Source organism: Vicia villosa, unplaced genomic scaffold (genome assembly GCF_029867415.1).
Source record: "Vicia villosa cultivar HV-30 ecotype Madison, WI unplaced genomic scaffold, Vvil1.0 ctg.000349F_1_1, whole genome shotgun sequence".
In the NCBI taxonomy this organism is placed as follows: Eukaryota; Viridiplantae; Streptophyta; class Magnoliopsida; order Fabales; family Fabaceae; genus Vicia; species Vicia villosa.
In genome coordinates this window covers 484,611-504,121 of record NW_026705156.1, presented here as the reverse complement: position 1 = coordinate 504,121, position 19,511 = coordinate 484,611, and the positions used below count along the sequence as shown (strand labels likewise).

The window sequence follows — 19,511 nt, the reverse complement described above, 5'->3', positions numbered from 1 at the left end:
TATAACAAAATAATTTCATTGTCTACTAAATTTAATTTCAATAAAAGAAAAATTGTTTCAATGTTGGGATATCCTTCTTCAATATCAAAATCATTTGTAATAAAATCAACAGCATCTACAACAATTTTTTTTATTTTTTTATTTTATTTTTTATTTTAATTTTTAATTAAAATAGTCAAAATGACATGGTTTTAATTTTTTAAAATTAAAAAAATTAAAAAAAAATTAAAAATACATTTAAACCACCGGTTCACCAAAACCGTCGATTTTCTTGGTTTTAGCGGTTTACACCGGTTTTGACCGGTTCACACCGGTTCAATGACATTCCCGATTCAGCTATTGAACCAGACCGGTTACCTGGCCGGTTCCCGGTTCGACCGGTCCGATCGGCCGGTCCGGTTTTTAAAACACTGCTCTTAACTTTTAATTATTTTGATATACTTTTTCTTTCTCCATAATAAATAATGAGAAAATAAGTCGACAATATAAAATAGTAACTTTTAATGACATAACATTTTATTAATTTTTTATTAGTTAAATATGTAAACTTTACATCGAAAGTGTATGAATATTAATCTCATAAATAATTAGGGAAAATTTTGATAAACTTATAATTATTATTGTCTTGAACTTTGAACATGACAATTAAAAAGAAACATAAAATTATCCTGTAACAATTAAAAAACAACGGAAAAAACGGAGAGAGTATATTTTTTCAATTTTACTCTTACTTTTTATGTTAAAAATCATTAAAACATAAAAATGTGAAGAAAGTAGAGATATATTTGAAATAATAATATTGAATGTAATAGTTATAGATGATTATTTTTATAAACGAACGGTGAAGATTCGCTTATGATTGAAAAATCGAACGACACAGAGCCGACTCAGGATGAGGAATGATGGTGGTGTCTGATTCCAATGTCTTCACGACTCAAGAACAATACCCAAAATATTCCAATCGATCGATCAAATTGGAATTAGGGTTTCACATTGGATTGAAATGGATTACGCTACAGAATTTTCCATGGATCGTCGTCCTCGAAAAAGAGCTAAATTGGCTTGGGAACTTCCTCAAACCCACTCAAAGGTAATAACCCCTTTCAGCTTCTCCACATTTGCAAAATTATTATATTTTGGGAATACATCCACCTTCATCGTGTTTTTAAAAACTAATCTTATAATTTTGAAAAATTGTTGTTAAGAATTTGTTTTGATCCTGAAAAGAGAATTTTTTCATTATTGTCAAATTTGTACATTTGATGCTTATCTAACGGTGTTTGATTGCATAATTCAGTATGTTTAAGCAGTTTCCTAGATAGATATTCATTTCAATGATTTTAAACACTACTGTAAATTTTCTTAAAAGTTGTTAGTTTAAGAGAAAAAAGGATGGGGATACATTTCAATTGTTGTTTATGTAGTGTTTAGTATGAGTAAGTGATTGTGTGTAGGCTCATTCGGGGATGTATTATGGACAAGAGTTTGCTAATGTGACAACAAGCTATGGGACGTTGAGAGTACTTCCTGACCAAGGTGGTCTGTCGATAAAAGGATTGGCGGAAAAAGGTTCTCCTCAATGGCGAGAGGATGATAAAGATGGACATTACATGTTTGCGCTTGGGGAAAATTTAACTTCTCGGTGTAATTGCATTTAACCACCATTGAATTCCATTAGACATGCTTATGTTGCTTGTTGAACATTCTAAACTTATGTTATGGTCGTTGTTAGTATGATCATGCATAATTCTATCTATTATCACTTTTCCAATATTTACTTTTTAGTTTAAGAGTATTTTATGATAAGTAATGATAGTTGTTTATTTATCTCGTTTTCTATGAAACGTTAATTTTTTCACATGCATGCTCAAAATGTATATTTGAAGTTTGGTTAAGTTGCATCATTACTTTAACTTTTTTACCCCCGAAAAATGTTTATCATCTTCAATATGTAACTTTACTTAAACCTTCATGTGATCTTATATTATGTTAATATTCCAATTGATAAGATCTTTCCCTATAGTTTTTCTAACCATACTTTCCTACTAAAGATTTCTCAAACTTTCCTTGGGAATCTTGACAAGTAAGGGATTTGTTTTGATGTCTTAATTTGTATGCATTCTTAATTTCATGTAATCCTAATGTCTCTCTGTTTATATACGTGCAGATAAGATCCTCAGGAAAATCGGTGAAGGTTATTATCATCATTATCTTCTTTACTTCTCTTAGTGTGTATTATATATAACTTCAATATTAACCCTAATACATTATCTGTTCTATGTTTTCAGGGACTTTCGGTCAGGTTTTGGAATGCTGGGACAGAGAAATGAGGGAGGTAGTTGCTATAAAAGTTGTGAGGAGTATAAAGAAATATCGTGAAGCAGCAATGTTAGAAGTTGATGTGCTCCAGTTGCTTGGGAAGTATGACAGGAATGGCAATCGGTAAGTGTTTTTTTCTTTTTCTTTCATGTGCATCACTAATTGTGATTTGAAGTTTGTGTCAATTTTAAGTTGTTTTATCACACGCAGCTGTGTTCAAATACGCAACTGGTTTGACTACCGGAACCATATTTGTATTGTGAGTATCTAATTGACAAATGGCATTGTTATTTCCAAACTTCCCAAAATTTTATGGGGCTTGTCTGAAATTTTAATGATCTTACAGGTATTTGAGATGCTTGGACCAAGCTTATATGATTTTCTCCGGAAGAACAATTATCGCCCGTTTCCGGTTGATCTTGTCCGCGAGCTAGGAAGACAATTGTTGGAAAGTGTAGCATGTGCGTAATTGTTTCTTTCATTATTTCTATTATTTCCAAAGTTGATGGCCAATTCCAGAGTCATATAAATGACATTCTTCTACTGTCTTTAGGATAGTTATGAACTTATGATGATTACCTGTAGACTTCGTCAATAAATTTTACTTCAACTTTTCACTTCTTTTTCCCAATAATACTTCTATAACTCTTATAATTTATCATATAAATCATTTTACTTATTGTGAATGAATATAGATACCTCATTAAACCCACCTCCCTGAAAAGAAGGGAGGAAATTGTTAAATGTTTAAATGATATTCATGTTGGCTGTGTAACTAAATTGGCAGTTGTACATGATATGCGCCTCATCCACACTGACTTGAAGCCTGAGAATATACTTTTTATTTCCCCAGAATATGTAAAAGTGCCTGACTACAAGGTATTTCTGCTTCCTGTGACCGATATTTAGATTGTGTTTTTCTCAGTTCTTCAAAAATTTGTTTCTGATGGTGGAGTTATGAGTCTTCATTACAACATGCCTAGAAGTTGTTTGCTAAAGCTTTGTCGAATTATCACAATTTTAATCTGCAGGTCATGTTCCGGTCGCCAAAAGAGGGAGCCTCTTATAAAAGACTGCCAAAATCAAGTGCTATTAAGGTTATTGATTTTGGTAGTACTGCTTATGAGCACCAAGATCACAACTATATTGTCTCTACTAGGCATTATAGGGCCCCTGAGGTTATTCTTGGTAAGTTTCTACTTACTTCTCTTTGGTAGTCTGGCGTATATTATCCCTAAGAGGCATTGTCAAACCAAGATCACAACTTTATTGTCTCTACTACACCTATGGTTTTCATATTCACCTTGTTTAAAGCTTTATCATTTTGATACGGTTCAAAAGTAATTGTAGCTTGTTTATTTGTTACTAGGACTTGGTTGGGGTTTTCCTTGTGACATATGGAGTATTGGTTGCATTTTGGTTGAGTTGTGCTCGGTATGTTTAGTTCCTCAATATAGTGATTCATAAGCCATAAAATTTGATCCAAATATAGTACACAAGCAACACTATTAACTGCAAGACGGTTTCAGGGAGAAGCTTTGTTTCAGACGCATGAGAATTTAGAGCATCTAGCTATGATGGAGAGGGTTTTAGGCCCAATGCCTCAGGACATGTTGAAAAGAGCAGAGTGTGTATCATTCCAAATGAATAAAATAATATTGTTTCTGTTGAATTTCTCTAATTGCTCCTGTCTCGGTTTCTTGCACAGCCGCCCCGCAGAGAAGTATGTCAGAAGAGATAGACTAAACTGGCCCGAAGGAGCAGTCTCCCGAGAAAGCATCAAAGCTGTCTTGAAACTACCCCGTCTTCCTGTCTGTAACATGATTTAGTTATCTAGCATAATTTTCTCTTTTGTTCCACATTCTAAGCGTTTATTTATATTTATTTATTCTTGCCAGAATCTGGTGATGCAGCATGTGGATCACTCGGCTGGGGATCTTCTTGATCTTTTGCAGGGTCTACTTCGGTTTGATCCCATGAGCAGGATGAAGGCTCATGAAGCACTCAGACATCCCTTTTTTACTGGGGGGCATTACCAGAGGTATTAAATATACGGTTCATCACGTCATTGGCAATAGATAACTGGCTGTTGTGTTGTGTTTGGCTATAGATAACTGCAACATTTGTAATGGTAAGTTTTCTTTTCATTGTGGTTTTTTTTTTCCTTCTTGATATATAATGCTCTGGGTTTAGCGGGTTTATTACCCCCTTTGTATTTGCTTAGATTTGTAGATAAATTTATTGTCTTTAGAATCTTTCTCCATCTCCATTTTTGTACCATTGAAATGTAATTATAAGCATTTTACTTTTGATACAAGTATTTGTTTGACCAGCTTGACTATGTGGTGATCGATAACACGTCGAACTTATAAATTATTTCACTGTAGTCATTAGCAAGTCATGGCACAGTAATTTGTATTTGATCCGGATTTGGCTTTCATGTTACACCCACCAGACTAAGGTTTAGTTTGTGATTCTGATGTACTTTAGGCGTATTATCTTCCTTTAGTGAGAAGTAAGAAATAAGAACAGTACACATAGTATTATCTTCCTTTAGTGAGAAGTAAGAAATAAGAAGAGTACACATAGCACCGGACAGGTCAAATTGATGCAAGTGGGTTTATGGTTTTGTGCCTGGAATATGGTATAATAGGGACACAGGGTGCTTCCTAACACCCCCACTTGGCTGTTATATTGTAGAGGTCTGGTGGCCATATGGTCTTCCTCCTGATATGCTGGTTCAAGTTATTAATTTCACATGCTTGCAAAGTTCTCATTTTTTGCCTTGTTTTTCAATATTGCCATTGATTGTACTCGCTCTAAAGCTGAATATGTTCTGGGTATGAGCCCATTAAATCAAGAATAAAGACACATTTTAGTCTTGGAGAAAAAAAATCTGGGGCTCACAAAAAGTGAAATGTCATGGACGCATCTTTATGTTAAGTTCTCACAAAAAATAAAAATAACAATAAGTTAAGACACGATCACGTTTTATATTACCCTAAGATCGTCATAGTATGTCTTTTATTATTATGACATGGCTTATCTAGTGCTACATACACTCTCTTTTTAACACTCTTTTCAACACTCATTTTCTTATCATGTGGAGGATTTAACTTGCTAATGGATTTAACACTCTCTCACTTTGATAATGGATCTCACATAAAGTGGAGGATTCAACTTGCTACCCACTAAGTTGTACATGACATCCCTCATTTTCTAGTGTTTGGACGTTAATGCCTTTACAAAAATATCGAAAATGTTGAAAATCACATGCTGATATCGTAAATTTCAAAAAATTTAATGTTTTTTATTGTAATAGGTAGCTGTGTACTGGAATTTTCAAATTTTTGATGAAAACTTATAATATACCTGAAATTTTAAAAATTTTGGTAATTGCCAAAAAATTTTATGGTATAACATCAAATAGGCTTTCCCCTTTTTTCCATTAGTTTTTTTTTTTGAAAAACTGAATCGGTAAAAATGTTACCCGACTTAATATATACATTTAATAGTTGTCATACATATAAGAATACAAAACAAACTACAATGACCTTCTAACTACGTCTTCATAGTGACTAAAGCAACTCGGTTAGGGAGACCAATATGACATTGTATCTAGTAGCAATATGGTAACCCATATTAAGAATCGTCATCCATTTATCTATACCTTGCACACTCAAGTGATCTACTCGTAACACATTCTTGAAAAACAATTGAGAATGTTGATGAACTTGAGCATTTACCTGTGTTTGTGTCAAAGGCCATGATTCTTCGTCCCTTCCAAGTAAAGCTGTAATAGCACGGAAACCACAATTTTCATTGTCACCAACATCAATGTCATTGATGTATGGATGTAAGAAAGCAGAGAACTGTGACAAGTAAAGATGTCTTGAAGATTTGGTGGATGATTGGCTACAAATCGGCATACATGACAGTGGACTTGCTGTTGATTTTATGCATGATATCTTCGTAGTCTGACTCTCTTGCGAGCCCTCGACATAATCCTACTGGCTAGGATCATGATGCACGTCACTTTCTTGACTTTTCCTACTCTTCTTAACACCCCCTCTTTGGCTTGTACTTCAACGACGGTGGACACGTAGAAATTGTGGATAGATGTATTAGTTCCCAAACCTTTTTCATCAACACCCTCTGGCTTACAATATCCAATGCATTGGAATATGTCTTCAACTCTTCACACTTTGTATTGAAACGTATTGAAATATGGATGGAGACACACTTACTTCCGACCAATGGTGTAGACACACAAGTGACTTAAAGCTTCACTTCTCCGTCATATGGCCACCATGTTTCTCGTATTTGTTATTATTTTTAAATTGTAATCATTGTGATTTGCTTAAAAAGAAATTTGGCTGATATATTTTAAATGTAAAAATCATGTACAAATTCAAATAAACTATGAACTGTCACCATTTTTTTGTGTCTCCGATAAGCATGTATTATTTAGGCTTAATGGAACATGACTTGACTACAGGCTGTCCCTCTTCAGGCCTTCTGTTCCATACATGGGCCTGAAAAGTTGTGATAGGGCTGTTGAAAGGATCAACATGAGCAGCATCTTTTGCTTCAAAGGTAATGTAATGAGTGCCGTAAGGAATAAACTGAGAGGTTGCTTTGACAATTTCATTAAACACATAGTTTGCATTTGCAGTACCCTAAATAAAGAATAAAATATTAGAACTAGAATATTTAACTTGATAAATGAATAATATATTGGCAGTGAATGAGAGACGTTTGGAACCTGATTGTATATTTCCAAAGCAAGGTTGGAGAGGTGAATGAGAAGTGGGCGAACATCATCAGTAATGGTAATGGGCTTGGGCCAGTTATTACCGAATATATTGGCTAACGGTGGCACAGGGATAGCATCAAAGGGCTGTGCAATGCATAATATAGATGTTAAGTTAGTCAAAAACAAAATTGAAAGTAAAATTAAAAGTATAATAGATTAAAAGAAACCAACAGTTAGGTTACGAGAGCGCTCCTCATATTCAGCCACGGCCTTTTCTACTTGCTCTTCTTTTTTAATCTGTGCCTTATTCTTATACTCAAACCGCGAACAAGAAAAAAGGTAAGGATTTGAGTCGTCGTTATACATATAGAAGTCACTCTCCACTAAATCTTCAATGCGTTTCAAACTCCATGGTTCCGGTTCCCATTCCGATTCCGATTCAGATTCAGAATTGGATTGTGATTCCGATTCTTCTTCTGCTTCCGGTTCCAATTTCTGCCGCTTGTCTATTTCTACATAGCTTTCCGGAGGAGGATGTTGTGTGACGCCGGGCAAGAGGGTGTCCAATTCCATGGACATTCAGCAAGCAAGACAGAAAGAAGAAATCACAATTTACGTAAACCTAACCGATATATCACAATTCACGTAAACATAATTGAATATAGCTATTTTTATTTTTTAGTTTGGACTGGTCTTGCTTTGTATAAGACCCATTAAATAATAATTCCCATGTAGATTTTCTATATTTTCTCCGTTATTTATTATTAATTAATTCTTTTATAAAGATTATTTATTAATTATTGTTTCAATAATATAGTGGCTAGAATTGCGCCTATTAAATATAGAGAAACATGATCTGCCAATGTTCTTATAACTACCAATTTAAAGTGTGTGACAACAAAATAAAAGAACATAGATAAACTAATATACAAGATAATTTGGCCCATATTCTATGAGTACCCATAAAAGAAAATTATAAAGGATAAAATCCCGTAAAATAAATACGGATACGAACACGCATAAATACTCATTAAAATAAGCGGGTATCGATGTAGGCACGGGTATCTCACTATCCACCTCACCCTATACCCGCACAATATATTTTTAATAATAATTTTTATAAAAATATTTTTCAAAATATTATAAAAAAATTTAATTTATTTTTTAAAATAAAAAAAATTAATTTTGACATCTTACAACATAAATATACATTATTTAAAATTAAAACATATTCAAAAACAAATTTTTTTTCAAAAAAAAAAATTCAAAAATGATTTTTTAATAATCCACTATCAGCGATATTAATTCAGAGTTAAAGTAGTCTCAAGCTAACCCTCACTTAATCCCTACCCAATGACCCTTCTACCTAGTTTCTTCCTAGATATGGAATATCCCTATCCAATTCCAATCATCGCAATGATGTTGTACAGTTCTCCAGTCCCAGGAGCTGTAGCAACGGCCTAATATCCATCTCCTTCTAATCCCAAATATCTAAAAGTTTGGAAGACATACTTCCATGACAATCCCTAGCCAAGAACCTTGACTATGACCACGAACCTGGAGTTACTTCAAAGCTTCCTCCAAGAACAATACTCTTGCCTACAGGCTTCGAGGATCACATAGGTAACCTTCCCACAAGCCGAGAGGTTTACCTTGACAAACTCTAATGACTACATCTTTTATGCTCGGTGGTTGTCTCTTTTTTCTAGGTTATAAAGTCTTCTATTTATAACCTATACCCAACTGGATTTGGACCTTCAATCACAGCAAATTTACTGTTTCAATATAGCAGTAACTTATACTACAATCAATGTCTTCAATCTGTTAGTTTCCAAAAATATCTCTATAATTAGAAACTATATAATCTTCAATATTCTGATTTGATTTTCCTGAATGGTTCTTCAAATCTTCATATTGATTCTTCAGACCTGTCATATAATATATCGCGCCTTTATTTGATTTGCACAATATCCCTGAATATCCTGCAATCTTCTGTTGTAACTAAATCACATAGATTTAATTCTTAACTTCAGCTCGGCATAATGTCGTAACATCCCATGTGACATGTTATTCCAGATGTTGAATTGCTCAAACATAACATGTTCTATCATTACAGTGGGACTCTTTGTTGTATCTATTGTTCTTATATATTTATACATACTAATCCTTTTATTTGTTTTACAAAAATTAAGCCAACTCTAAAATCAGAGAACTAACATTTATTAATCACGAAGTTGTGTGAGTAGATAAAACAGGTCAAAATAGCTCTAAGTGTGGTTTTACACTTTGAAGAATATACAATCTTCCATGTGCTTGTGTAATAGCTCAAAATATGAAACTCTATATACCTATAACTATGGATGAGATAAACATGCACTGGAAAATACTTCAGTTTGATGGCGATGATGGAGTTATTAAGCATGGTAAATTAAATATTTCTATTATGGTAGAATGAGAAATAATTAAAGAGAACTTTTCAAAGCTAGTTATAACATGAAATTGCACATCAAAGAGCATCCGTATAAGAAAGTGTGTCTAGAAACTACTTATATGAAACATCTCTCCAACCCGATAAAAACTCAAGGTGCTTTTAAAAAGTTTGAATCATAGTGATAATTCTACAAAGTGGCCACCATCATTATTTGAATATCTGGAATCACTTTATCTGAATTCTCTTCTTTCATAGACAAAAAAAATTCTTGTAAGGGTACTCACAATAGTATTCATCGTTCTCTTCACCTTTACAAAAAATCAAATACATTGAAGAAATGCTTGTTTTTATGCAAAAATAAATTGAAAAATTGTAGATGTTTCTAATGATGGTAATTATGGATTTCGCAATGTTTCAACCTTAACTGGTAAGGGGAAAGGAGAACCATCTACTTATTTATAATAATTTTATTAAAAAGTTACATCTTACAAGGAAGATTACATGAGGTTATACGAGATTAAAAAATGACGTGATAATATTCAACAAGCTCTGATTGTTTGGTAAAATTGGTGTCCCAACACTATATGAAAAATTAATGTGTTTATTTGAAATGAGTCATCTTGTAGCAAGTGCATATAATAGAAACTATACTTTGTTTTTATACCAAATGTGTATTTAGGAGTTGTCCATATGTTAATGTCTAGACAAAACCTTGATCTAAATACATGTACTCAGAGCATTTAATATGCAGTGTTTTCAAATTTTAATATGTGGTCAAATCTCTTATTGAATACATGTACCAAACAACACTACCATATTTGTATGTAGGGTGTGTCCAGATGTTGATAATCAGACAGGCCCCATAATGAATTAATGTACCAGGAAACCACAACATTTGTAAGCAGGTTTGTTTGTATATTAATATTCAGACACATCCCTGAGTTGAATACATGTAACAAACAACATATCATATGAGTATGCAGGATGTTTCCATATATCAATATCCTGACAAACGCTTGATTCTATCATAAAGGAAAAAATTAAACCAACAAAACATTTTCTATTTAAATTGACTTGTTATATTCATATATTATGATAAACTATTTTTGGTCTTGTATAACAAACAATATATGCACAATTTTTTTTTACATATATGCATATAAAAGCACATTACTTAACACATAAAACCAATTATCATATGAAAACAAACAACTTTGTCACGTATCCCTATAATCAATGTTGGAAATTATAACTCATAAAGTATACAAAAATGCAGATAAAAAAATATTGATAGGGAATGTGTCGCACATCCCTACCCCTATTTTGGCTCATATTATGAAGAACACCATTTTCCTTTGTTAATATCGCATGTATTGAGTTATAGATATGGGGGCCTTCATGTTCCTTTTGATACGATACCCTCGAGTATAGTGAGAATACGACGATATCTAGACAACACATCTGCAACAAGGTCTAGGTTGTTTCTCCTTTAAGTTCTCCTGATGAGATGACTTTGGGGGATCTCCCTCTGGTGCTAGAGCCATATACGGGTGCGAAACTTTGTAATAATATTCTATGTACTCATATACAATACTGCATGGACTTTTATATGGCACACTTCATACGTCCTCTGGCACTAAATGCTCATGATATTCTACGAATATCTCATGAACATCTCTATGATACACTATGGGAGGTACAAATAATGTGGAGTCCTTATGGATACTCTGCAAATACCCGAAATACATCAATACTCGCTCTGATAGATGAGGGTACATAAGTTGAAACTCAGATGCTAGTCATTCAAAGTAACATCAAATCTCTTGTAAAAGTCATGTCTGATGGTGCTCGTTGTATGGGATCGAACAAATATATTTTGCGAGAATACCGTCTATAGAGTGTTTGTAAGTCTATGTCGATGAATTCCTTCTATATAGACTAATAAAGGAAGAACAAGGTATTTATTTTTCATATTCAACCACAATCTTCCACATAACGATTTCAGGAAAATAATGGATGATACAAACCTGAAAATAGTTCAAAAAATACATTAGTATTTATATCCAATACTAAAAAAAAAAATACTCGAAAGATACAATTGATCATTTTTCTTGTCTTCCACTTACTTGCTTTGTCCAGTTTGAAGTACAAGTAAACCAAATGTACTCATGAATCCTCTTAAGGTCCATGGAGTAACGAACATACACAACATCAACATAAATTGCAATTTTGTCCACGAATATGGTTGTACCTACCTAGTGCATGAAATATATTCTTAGTGCACACAGTCTGTGATAAACAACATGTGCATCATAACCAACTTTGTAATAGTGTGAGTAAAATGCTGCTCTTATATAGTCTTCAGAAATCCAAATTATGCATGTCTTCCTTACGTATTTGTAATCTCAAGATCAACATTACCCGAATCAGCTCCTAAGTATGTAACCATTAGGTCTAGTGCCTAAACTCTCTGAATGGTAGTGCAATCTAACAACAAGTTTGTGATAGGAAGATTCATGATGCATGAGACATCATCCAAAGTGATGCTCATCTCACTAAAGAGCAGATGAAATGACAATGTTTCTGTGTGCCATCTCTCAACAAATCCAAATAGAACACCATGGTACGTTAATTGAAAACCATTCATATAAACATCCTTTAGTTTGGATGTCACTAATACTTGATGAAACCATGCTTCATCAACTGTACAATCCTCCTACCATGATTTATACACTTTAGTGTCTCACGAAATTGCAAAATTTAATGCATAATAAGATGCATTAATGTAAATATAAATATAAATGTGCATAATAAGATGCTTCAAGTCAATATAAATACGATTCTTTATAATTAAATATTTTATTTACCTTTTTGTTCCAAATCTGAGGAGCAACATGGTCCGCAAATAGGGAAAAAATAACATGTTAGATAGGCATCCGGGAAATCTCTCATGTGCATAAGCAAGTGCGAAAAAAAGGTGCACGGGTCCAAGGTCTCTCATGCAAATTAGACCTCTCACTATGTAACGAAGATCCCTCAGTGGTGCCAGACGCTTGGCCTATTTCAAACTTTGTATTTTCGATTCAGAAATATTTAGCTTCCTTTTTATAAATTGAAGCATGTTGTGATAATCGACCATGAATATATTTTGGTTGTTCATCAGTCATTTTTTATTCTTTTTCACTCACACATGGCAAGAAAAAACATTAGTATGCATATCAAAAATTAGAATCCTAATTTTTTTTATTGCAACTTGGTCCTAGACATGGGTGCACATATCAAAACATAACAAATACACTTTTTAATCTCAACAGATGGGATATAATGGATCTATGTTTTGTCCAACAACTAATATCCAAATGGACCTCTAGATGATAATTTTCAGACACGTGTGAACCAGAGATCACGACAACAACAAAACCTAACCCCGAATCTAACAAAATCACAAAACAAACTATCAACCCTGGAAAGAAAGAATGCAATGAAGATCATGTACATTAAATCAAAACTAAAAAGAAAACCAATGTATGTTACTAACTAAAACTTGTGAGGAAATGGAGAGATTAAAGTCACCAAATATTCGTCAAATGCTGCAAAACAATACAAACTATGTCTGGAATTGATTAACAGAGTTAAGTTGAGTGGGTAAGAGTAGGGATTGAAATATTTTGGAAAAATGGTGATAGTGCTCACGAAAAGTTTATGAGTTGAAAAATTTGATCTTATTTTTTTAACGTTATTAAATGTGAGAGGGGAAAAAGTCTGTCTTACATTAAGAGTATCTCTGGATGTTACTGTTTGGATGGTTCATCGTATAGTTAATATTTGAACACACTTCTTTAGACATTTGTTACGTATTTGTATTGAGCACATTATAAATGGAATATTCTAAAGTTAACTTTCAGACCTAAATATTTTCATCATTTATAAAATTTATGAGAAATATTTATGATATTGAGGAGTTTTTATTTTATTTTTTATATTTTATAACATATACTGTAGAAATGACTTATGCTAGTAATTCTATTGATGTATCCATATGTAATCTGAGAACTTGTTATTTAAGAGCATCCACATCGGTGGATGCTACACAAAGTTTAATAAATTTGTGTCAGAGAAATCAGAATTTTAACTGTGCTATCGTTGCAATATTTTTCCAAGGGGTGCTTTGTATGGCACCGTAGTAAAACAAACCAATTGTACAATTTTGAAGCAATACATTTAATAAAAATGCCAGTTGTACAATTTTTAAGCAATACATATAATAAAATTGTAATATATAAATGGAACCCATAAAATTTTGGATGAGTGATATGAATATTTAAAAAATGTAGTCGGATAGTTTAAGTAATCGAAAAAATGTAAAATAATATATTATATTACGTGTGATCCATTTACATTCCCAAAATGAATAGTATGGGTGTGGATGTTGACTGGCTTCGGTAGGAATAACTTTTTGAGGAAGTTAACATATTACATCATATACTTTCAATAAAGAAAAAAAACTAAGTACAAATATCATATCATTTTTATAATTTTAAATGAACCACGTTAATTTATTTAAGAAAAATCTTGCTCTATTCAATCTATTTCTATATACTACCTAACATCAAGTAACGACTTAGATTCCTGCATATGAAAAATCATTCATTTACACACACATTAATTGATGTCATCCATCAATTTTACATCAAACGGTTTAAATTATATCCATCAAATCATTTTTAAATAATGATTATAGTTAATAATAAATCAATGAGATTGAAGAGAAGACAAAGTAAAGGTTGTTGTAAAAAGCATGGAAATTAAGGGATGATGTGAAGACGTGTTAACGAAGATTATTCTAAAGGCGGCTATAGCTTCTAGTTGCATGGCCACCTTTTTTGACTATAAACTATTTTAATTATTTGAATTACTACCAGTTTCCTATTTTATTATTATGTTTCTTTGAACACAGTAATTCACACTTGCTACTATAACAACCCTCTTTCTTTGACCATTCCTGAAAACGATCGCATCTTTATATTATTTTGTTTTGGCATTTTTCTCAAAACTACTATGTGCAATTGTGCATGATATGCTTTAACAATTACTACTTAGACACGATCAAATAGGATATTTCCTTTGTTTACATAAAAAACAGAAACCAACAAATTAGGGACCAAATAGTATTGTTTATAGGTATGTTTAGTCAATCGGTGGTAAAACTATCTTTTTTTATTTTTGTTATATTTTGTGCTAACTAAATAGTAGAGAGAACAAAATATCTTTAATTTTAAATTTATAATATTTAATTGTTATTTTTACAGTTGATAATATAATGATGTAGAAAGCCTAACTATGAAGAAATCGCACATCGCAAAATATTTTAATATTTAAGTAATTTTAATTTTAATATTTAAGTATTTTTTGTTTTGATATTATGATAATTTTTAGTTTTATTTATGTTTTAGATTAAAAGTCCATTAGAATGTCGTTAAACTCATTTAGGGATGGATCTAAGTTATGTGAAATGGGGGCTGTTGACCCCACTACTTTAATTATTTATTAATAGTTATAGAACATTTGAGATTTGACCCACTGTATGTAGTGTTTTGTCCCCACAAAGTCATTAATGGAAACTTATAAGTTCAGACTATAATATATTGTGTGATTTTTTTAAGCATCAAATGAAATAAAAATGTTAATTTCAACCACATCCACAATACAATAGGAAAATTAAGCATTTTACTCCTTATGAATCTTTGGATTCTAAATTGAAGGCTTTTTTTAATTCTATTTCAAAATTAATATATGAAGATGTACAATGTATATTGATCTATTTATTCAAATGAATATAATTACTTTGAAAATTAGCATGATTTTGCTTGTGATTTTAATATTAGCATATTTTTTTCTTGTAGTTTTGAAATAAAGCTAATATTTTTGTCGTAAATAATCTAATCTGAATATTGTATATGGTAAATTTTTGTGATATTTGTTCACATAAATATAAAAATAGCATCATTTTATAACTTTGAGTTTTTATATAAAAATTATTGTGCCCCCATTAGTCGAAATCTCTGGATCCGTCCTTGAGTTCATTAGAGTTTCTTTGTTTTCTGTATTTAAAGACTTTTGGCATGGCCATAAGGATTATCTTTTATTATAATAGAATACAAAGTTTTCTTCATTACTAGTTCCAGAGTTTATGTGATAGATTTTTCACCTGCAACCTTGTGTTTTATTATAGGTTTGCGCTTGCAACCCTGTTCTTTATTCTAGGTTTAGCGGTTGTTATTCTTTTAGGTTTCCATCTGCGTCAGTTGGCATCAGAGCAGATTTCTCCTGTTCTTTTCGTAACTTGACAACCATGGAGGATCAACCGCCGACCAGAGCAGATCTTGAAGGAATTACCGCGAATTTTATCGCGACTCTAACTGCTTTGATTGAACATATGGCGAATTTAGAAAATCAAGTGAAGAACGCCAACAATAACGGAAATCAACGAAGAGATAGGAAAGGAGGATGTGTTAGAGGTGGAAAACTTTCGGATAATTCAATTTCTATTCTACATCCACCATCTAGAATGGATCAAACAATGCATCAAACAGGGACAATAAAATCATCAATCCTACGGAATTCATCTTCTTTTATTGATTTCTTTTCTCATGTTAAAGCTTCCAGTTTACACAGTTTACAGAAAAGCTTTATACCTTACAAACCTGAGAGTAGCATTCTTAAACTAAAGAAGTTGGAGACAATTTTTGTTAAAGAGGCAAGGTCCTGGAGATAATTTTTGTTAAAGAGGCGAGGTCCAAAATTGTCAGAGGGGCAACAAAGAATACCAAAATAAATTATGGTGATGATGAATTTGGTAAATATGAAGGACATGCACAAAGGAATTTATGGAATGAGACTCTCACAATCAATTGTAAAAATTAACTCGATAATAATATCTTTTCAATTTGATTCTTGTACTGAAGTGAGTGGAGATTCTCTTGCAATTTGTTAATACGATAAAGCAGCAAGCAAAATATTGTAAGTATTACGGGTTTTATTGTACCCACGGGGATCAGTGCGAGGGAAAGAATGTCGTTCAATAATTCCCGCGTTTATGAGCTTGGGTTAAAATGGTTCAAAAGTAAAGTGCGGAAAATAAAACATATGAACAGGAAATAAATACATTCTTTGGATATGAGAGAACTCTCGGAATTGAATTTCATATAGCCGTCAAATACTTAAACTTATTACTCAGTCGTACTCAACTTAAATTACTTGTCAATATCATCGCATATCACTCACATAGAGGTTATGTCTAACGCAAAGTGAGATATCAACCATTTTAATCTCATCGGTGATGTCTCGCACAACTCAACCAACACGGAGGCATTAAGAGTTGATACCCAAGTGAATACTAAGTCTAAATCTATCTCTAAAGTCTAAAACCTAGAAAATATTCATCCAAGAACAATATTTGAGGATAAAGCAACTCAAATCCTGGCACAAAGCAAAAACAAGGATAAACATCAACATTGATTTGTAAAAGAGATTTCATACAATACCATGAGCAATAAATATACATATAAACAAGGTATACTTACAAACAAACCCCAACAAATGAAGCTTGCAAAGAGAAGAATGAAGTAGAAAACCAAATCTTTCGCGATGTCAATCACGAGCAAAGAAGCTTCGACTCCAAATCATTCGATTACAACCTTCAAATGTTGTTTTCTAAGCTCTAACATCAAAAGGATGAAGGTGATGAAGTTGGGGCTCAAAAATACCCAACACATAACCTTAAAATCTGATTTTAAACTATTTATACAAAAATTAAATTCGCAGTGCACGCTTAGCCCGCTCTGTGGGCGCTAAGCGCGAAACATGTTGTCTCGAAAAAATTCAACACGTGTTTTCGCCATAACTTTTGAACCGTAACTCTGATTTACGCAAGTTTTGAAGCATTTAAAAGCTTATTCAATGCTCTATCTAACAATGAAATGATAAGATGCTTGAATACCTACAAAAAATAAGATAAAAATAAGAAATCGAATGATATTTACACAAAAATGCAATTATACACAATATAAATGTATTTACAAACAAGTTGAGGTTAATTGCAAGAAAAACTAAAGAATTAAGCCAATAAGTGTCAATTATTCACACTCAAAAACACCATAATTTGGCACTAATGACGGTTGCAGTTGCTTTGAAATCTGAGGAGCAATGTCTTTTAAGTAAAAATTCAAAGCTACTAACTTTTTATATGCCTATAAACAAAGGTGAAAATTATGACATGGATGAAAAGATGGGATATTTGAAAATCAATTATGTAAATGATGGAAATCTTGATATGGATGTTTGTCATGTTTTACTTGGTAGACTTTGGCAATGTAATAATGATATCTCTTATCGAGGAAGGGATAACGTGGTGATGTTTATATGGGGCACACATAAAATTTCTATGGCTTCTGTTTTGCACTTTGATAAGAATTCATGAGGAAAGAAGTCTAATTTATTGGTGATGACGCAAAGTGAAAAGGAGTTTGATAAGGCTGTAAAAGAAACTGCATATTTATGTCCAGTGGTGGTCAAAGGGTTGATGAATATTGTAAAGGAGGGAACAACGATTCCAGAAGATGTACTAGGGATCCTAAAGGATTTCAAGGAGTTGACCGCAGATGAGCTACCAAACGATTTGCCTCATATGCAAGTTAAACGCGTGGAAGATAAATTTTTCAATGTGGGAGGAGATGTGATGTCGTTTCTGCGTAAAGAGAGTTTCCAGTTGGTACATACAGCAAGGTGCAATCAGATGAAGCTCTTTATCAAGAACAAAACTTAGAGTCGAGTTCTTCAGAGGTGGAAGAGACTGATGTAGGAAGGCTGGTTGCGTATATCGAAGAAGAAATTGTGCATCGGAAAGCATTTTAATATTTAAGAAATTTTTGTTTTAATATGTAAGTAATTTCCTGTTTTAATATTATGGAAATTTTTTTGTTTATTTTTGTTTTTGATTAAAAGCCCATTACGGTGTCTTTTAGTTTTAGTTTTATTTCTGTATTGAAAGACTTTTGCATTGGCCATAAAAATTATCTTTCATTATAATAGAATTAAATTTTTTTTTTGTTTGGTGGACTCCGGAATTTATCTGACTGGTTTTACGCTTGCAACCTTATGTTTTATTCTATATTTGCATTTGCAACGCTATTTTTTATTTTAGGTTTAGCGCTTACTATTCCTTTAAAAATTCCGACTGCGCTAGTCTAAATGATAATTAAGAATATATGACACATACTTATAAGGAATAAAAACCAACAATTATTAAATATTTGCAAATTGTTCTAATGCTATGAATAGTCTTTCACAAATAATCTTTAAGATACAAAAAAAAAAGTCATTTGAGTGATCAGTTCTATTGAGATTCATAAAGTTATATATGAGAAGTTTAGTCTTATTCATGGTGTAAGTTTAAATTTATATATGAGAAGTTTAGTCTTATTCATGGTGTAAGTTTGAATCTTTTTGGAGACGAATGTAAAATTATCATTAATATTATTTTAATTAATAAAAAATTCTATAAGTTCAATTTCAAATTACTATCGATATGTGTGCGTGTGTGTGATTTAATGGTCAAAGCTTGAGTCTTAAAGGTATGCTTCCCTTAAGGTCTTAGGTTCAAATCTGACTAGGCACAAATTGCTTATTAAAAAAAAATTACTATCCATATTTATTTTAATTTCAAAAATATATTTTAGTAATATTATTAAATTATCTTTCATCTTGAGTGATAAAAGTCACTTAAATACATCTAAATACAAAAAGGTTTTTTATAAGAATTTTGAATTCAAATAAGAGCACTAGGATACTCTAACCCAAATACAAAAAAGGATGAGAGATAAAATACATAGTCAAACCAATTAAAGGTAATTCAGAGGGCATTTGCATCACTCATAAAAATTACAATTAATCTTTTTGAATCAATTTGGAGCCACTACCAAAAAAATTCATTTCTTGCTCTCCAAA

The 19,511-nt window shown here is 32.2% G+C and overlaps 2 protein-coding genes across 4 annotated transcripts; one reads left to right on the top strand and one right to left on the bottom strand.

Moving 5' to 3' along the window:
• Positions 1–852: 852 nt before the first annotated feature.
• LOC131627133 (serine/threonine-protein kinase AFC1-like) lies at positions 853–5,732 on the top strand. 2 transcript variants are annotated; one of them, XM_058897965.1, is made up of 12 exons: positions 853–1,090; positions 1,455–1,644; positions 2,168–2,194; positions 2,289–2,442; positions 2,530–2,578; positions 2,666–2,780; positions 3,107–3,198; positions 3,351–3,507; positions 3,689–3,753; positions 3,849–3,946; positions 4,028–4,130; positions 4,218–5,732. In XM_058897965.1, the coding sequence occupies exons 1-12, from the start codon at positions 1,004–1,006 to the stop codon at positions 4,365–4,367; spliced, it is 1,287 nt and encodes a 428-aa protein (XP_058753948.1). In that variant the 5' UTR covers positions 853–1,003; the 3' UTR covers positions 4,368–5,732. The 2 variants fall into 2 exon arrangements, with proteins under 2 accessions (XP_058753948.1, XP_058753949.1); XM_058897966.1 differs by lacking the exon at positions 1,455–1,644 and having other exon boundaries at positions 949–1,090.
• Positions 5,733–5,759: 27 nt separating this feature from the next.
• LOC131627134 (uncharacterized) lies at positions 5,760–7,735 on the bottom strand. 2 transcript variants are annotated; one of them, XM_058897968.1, is made up of 3 exons: positions 7,307–7,735; positions 7,085–7,219; positions 5,769–6,998 (listed from the first exon to the last, which is right to left on the bottom strand). In XM_058897968.1, exons 1-3 carry the CDS (start codon positions 7,652–7,654, stop codon positions 6,783–6,785), a joined length of 699 nt encoding a protein of 232 aa, XP_058753951.1. In that variant the 5' UTR covers positions 7,655–7,735; the 3' UTR covers positions 5,769–6,782. The 2 variants fall into 2 exon arrangements, with proteins under 2 accessions (XP_058753950.1, XP_058753951.1); XM_058897967.1 differs by having other exon boundaries at positions 5,760–7,219.
• Positions 7,736–19,511: the final 11,776 nt, after the last annotated feature.

Bases quoted from the DNA above. Each gene is read 5' to 3' on its own strand.
- LOC131627133 (XM_058897965.1), top strand. From the start codon at position 1,004: ATGGATTACGCTACAGAATTTTCCATGGATCGTCGTCCTCGAAAAAGA. The intron at 1,091-1,454 runs GTAATAACCCCT...GATTGTGTGTAG, and splicing joins TTCCTCAAACCCACTCAAAG to GCTCATTCGGGGATGTATTA. The intron at 3,947-4,027 runs GTGTGTATCATT...TTTCTTGCACAG, and splicing joins GACATGTTGAAAAGAGCAGA to CCGCCCCGCAGAGAAGTATG.
- LOC131627134 (XM_058897967.1), bottom strand. From the start codon at position 7,654: ATGTCCATGGAATTGGACACCCTCTTGCCCGGCGTCACACAACATCCT. The intron at 7,220-7,306 runs GTTGGTTTCTTT...TGCATTGCACAG, and splicing joins AGCGCTCTCGTAACCTAACT to CCCTTTGATGCTATCCCTGT.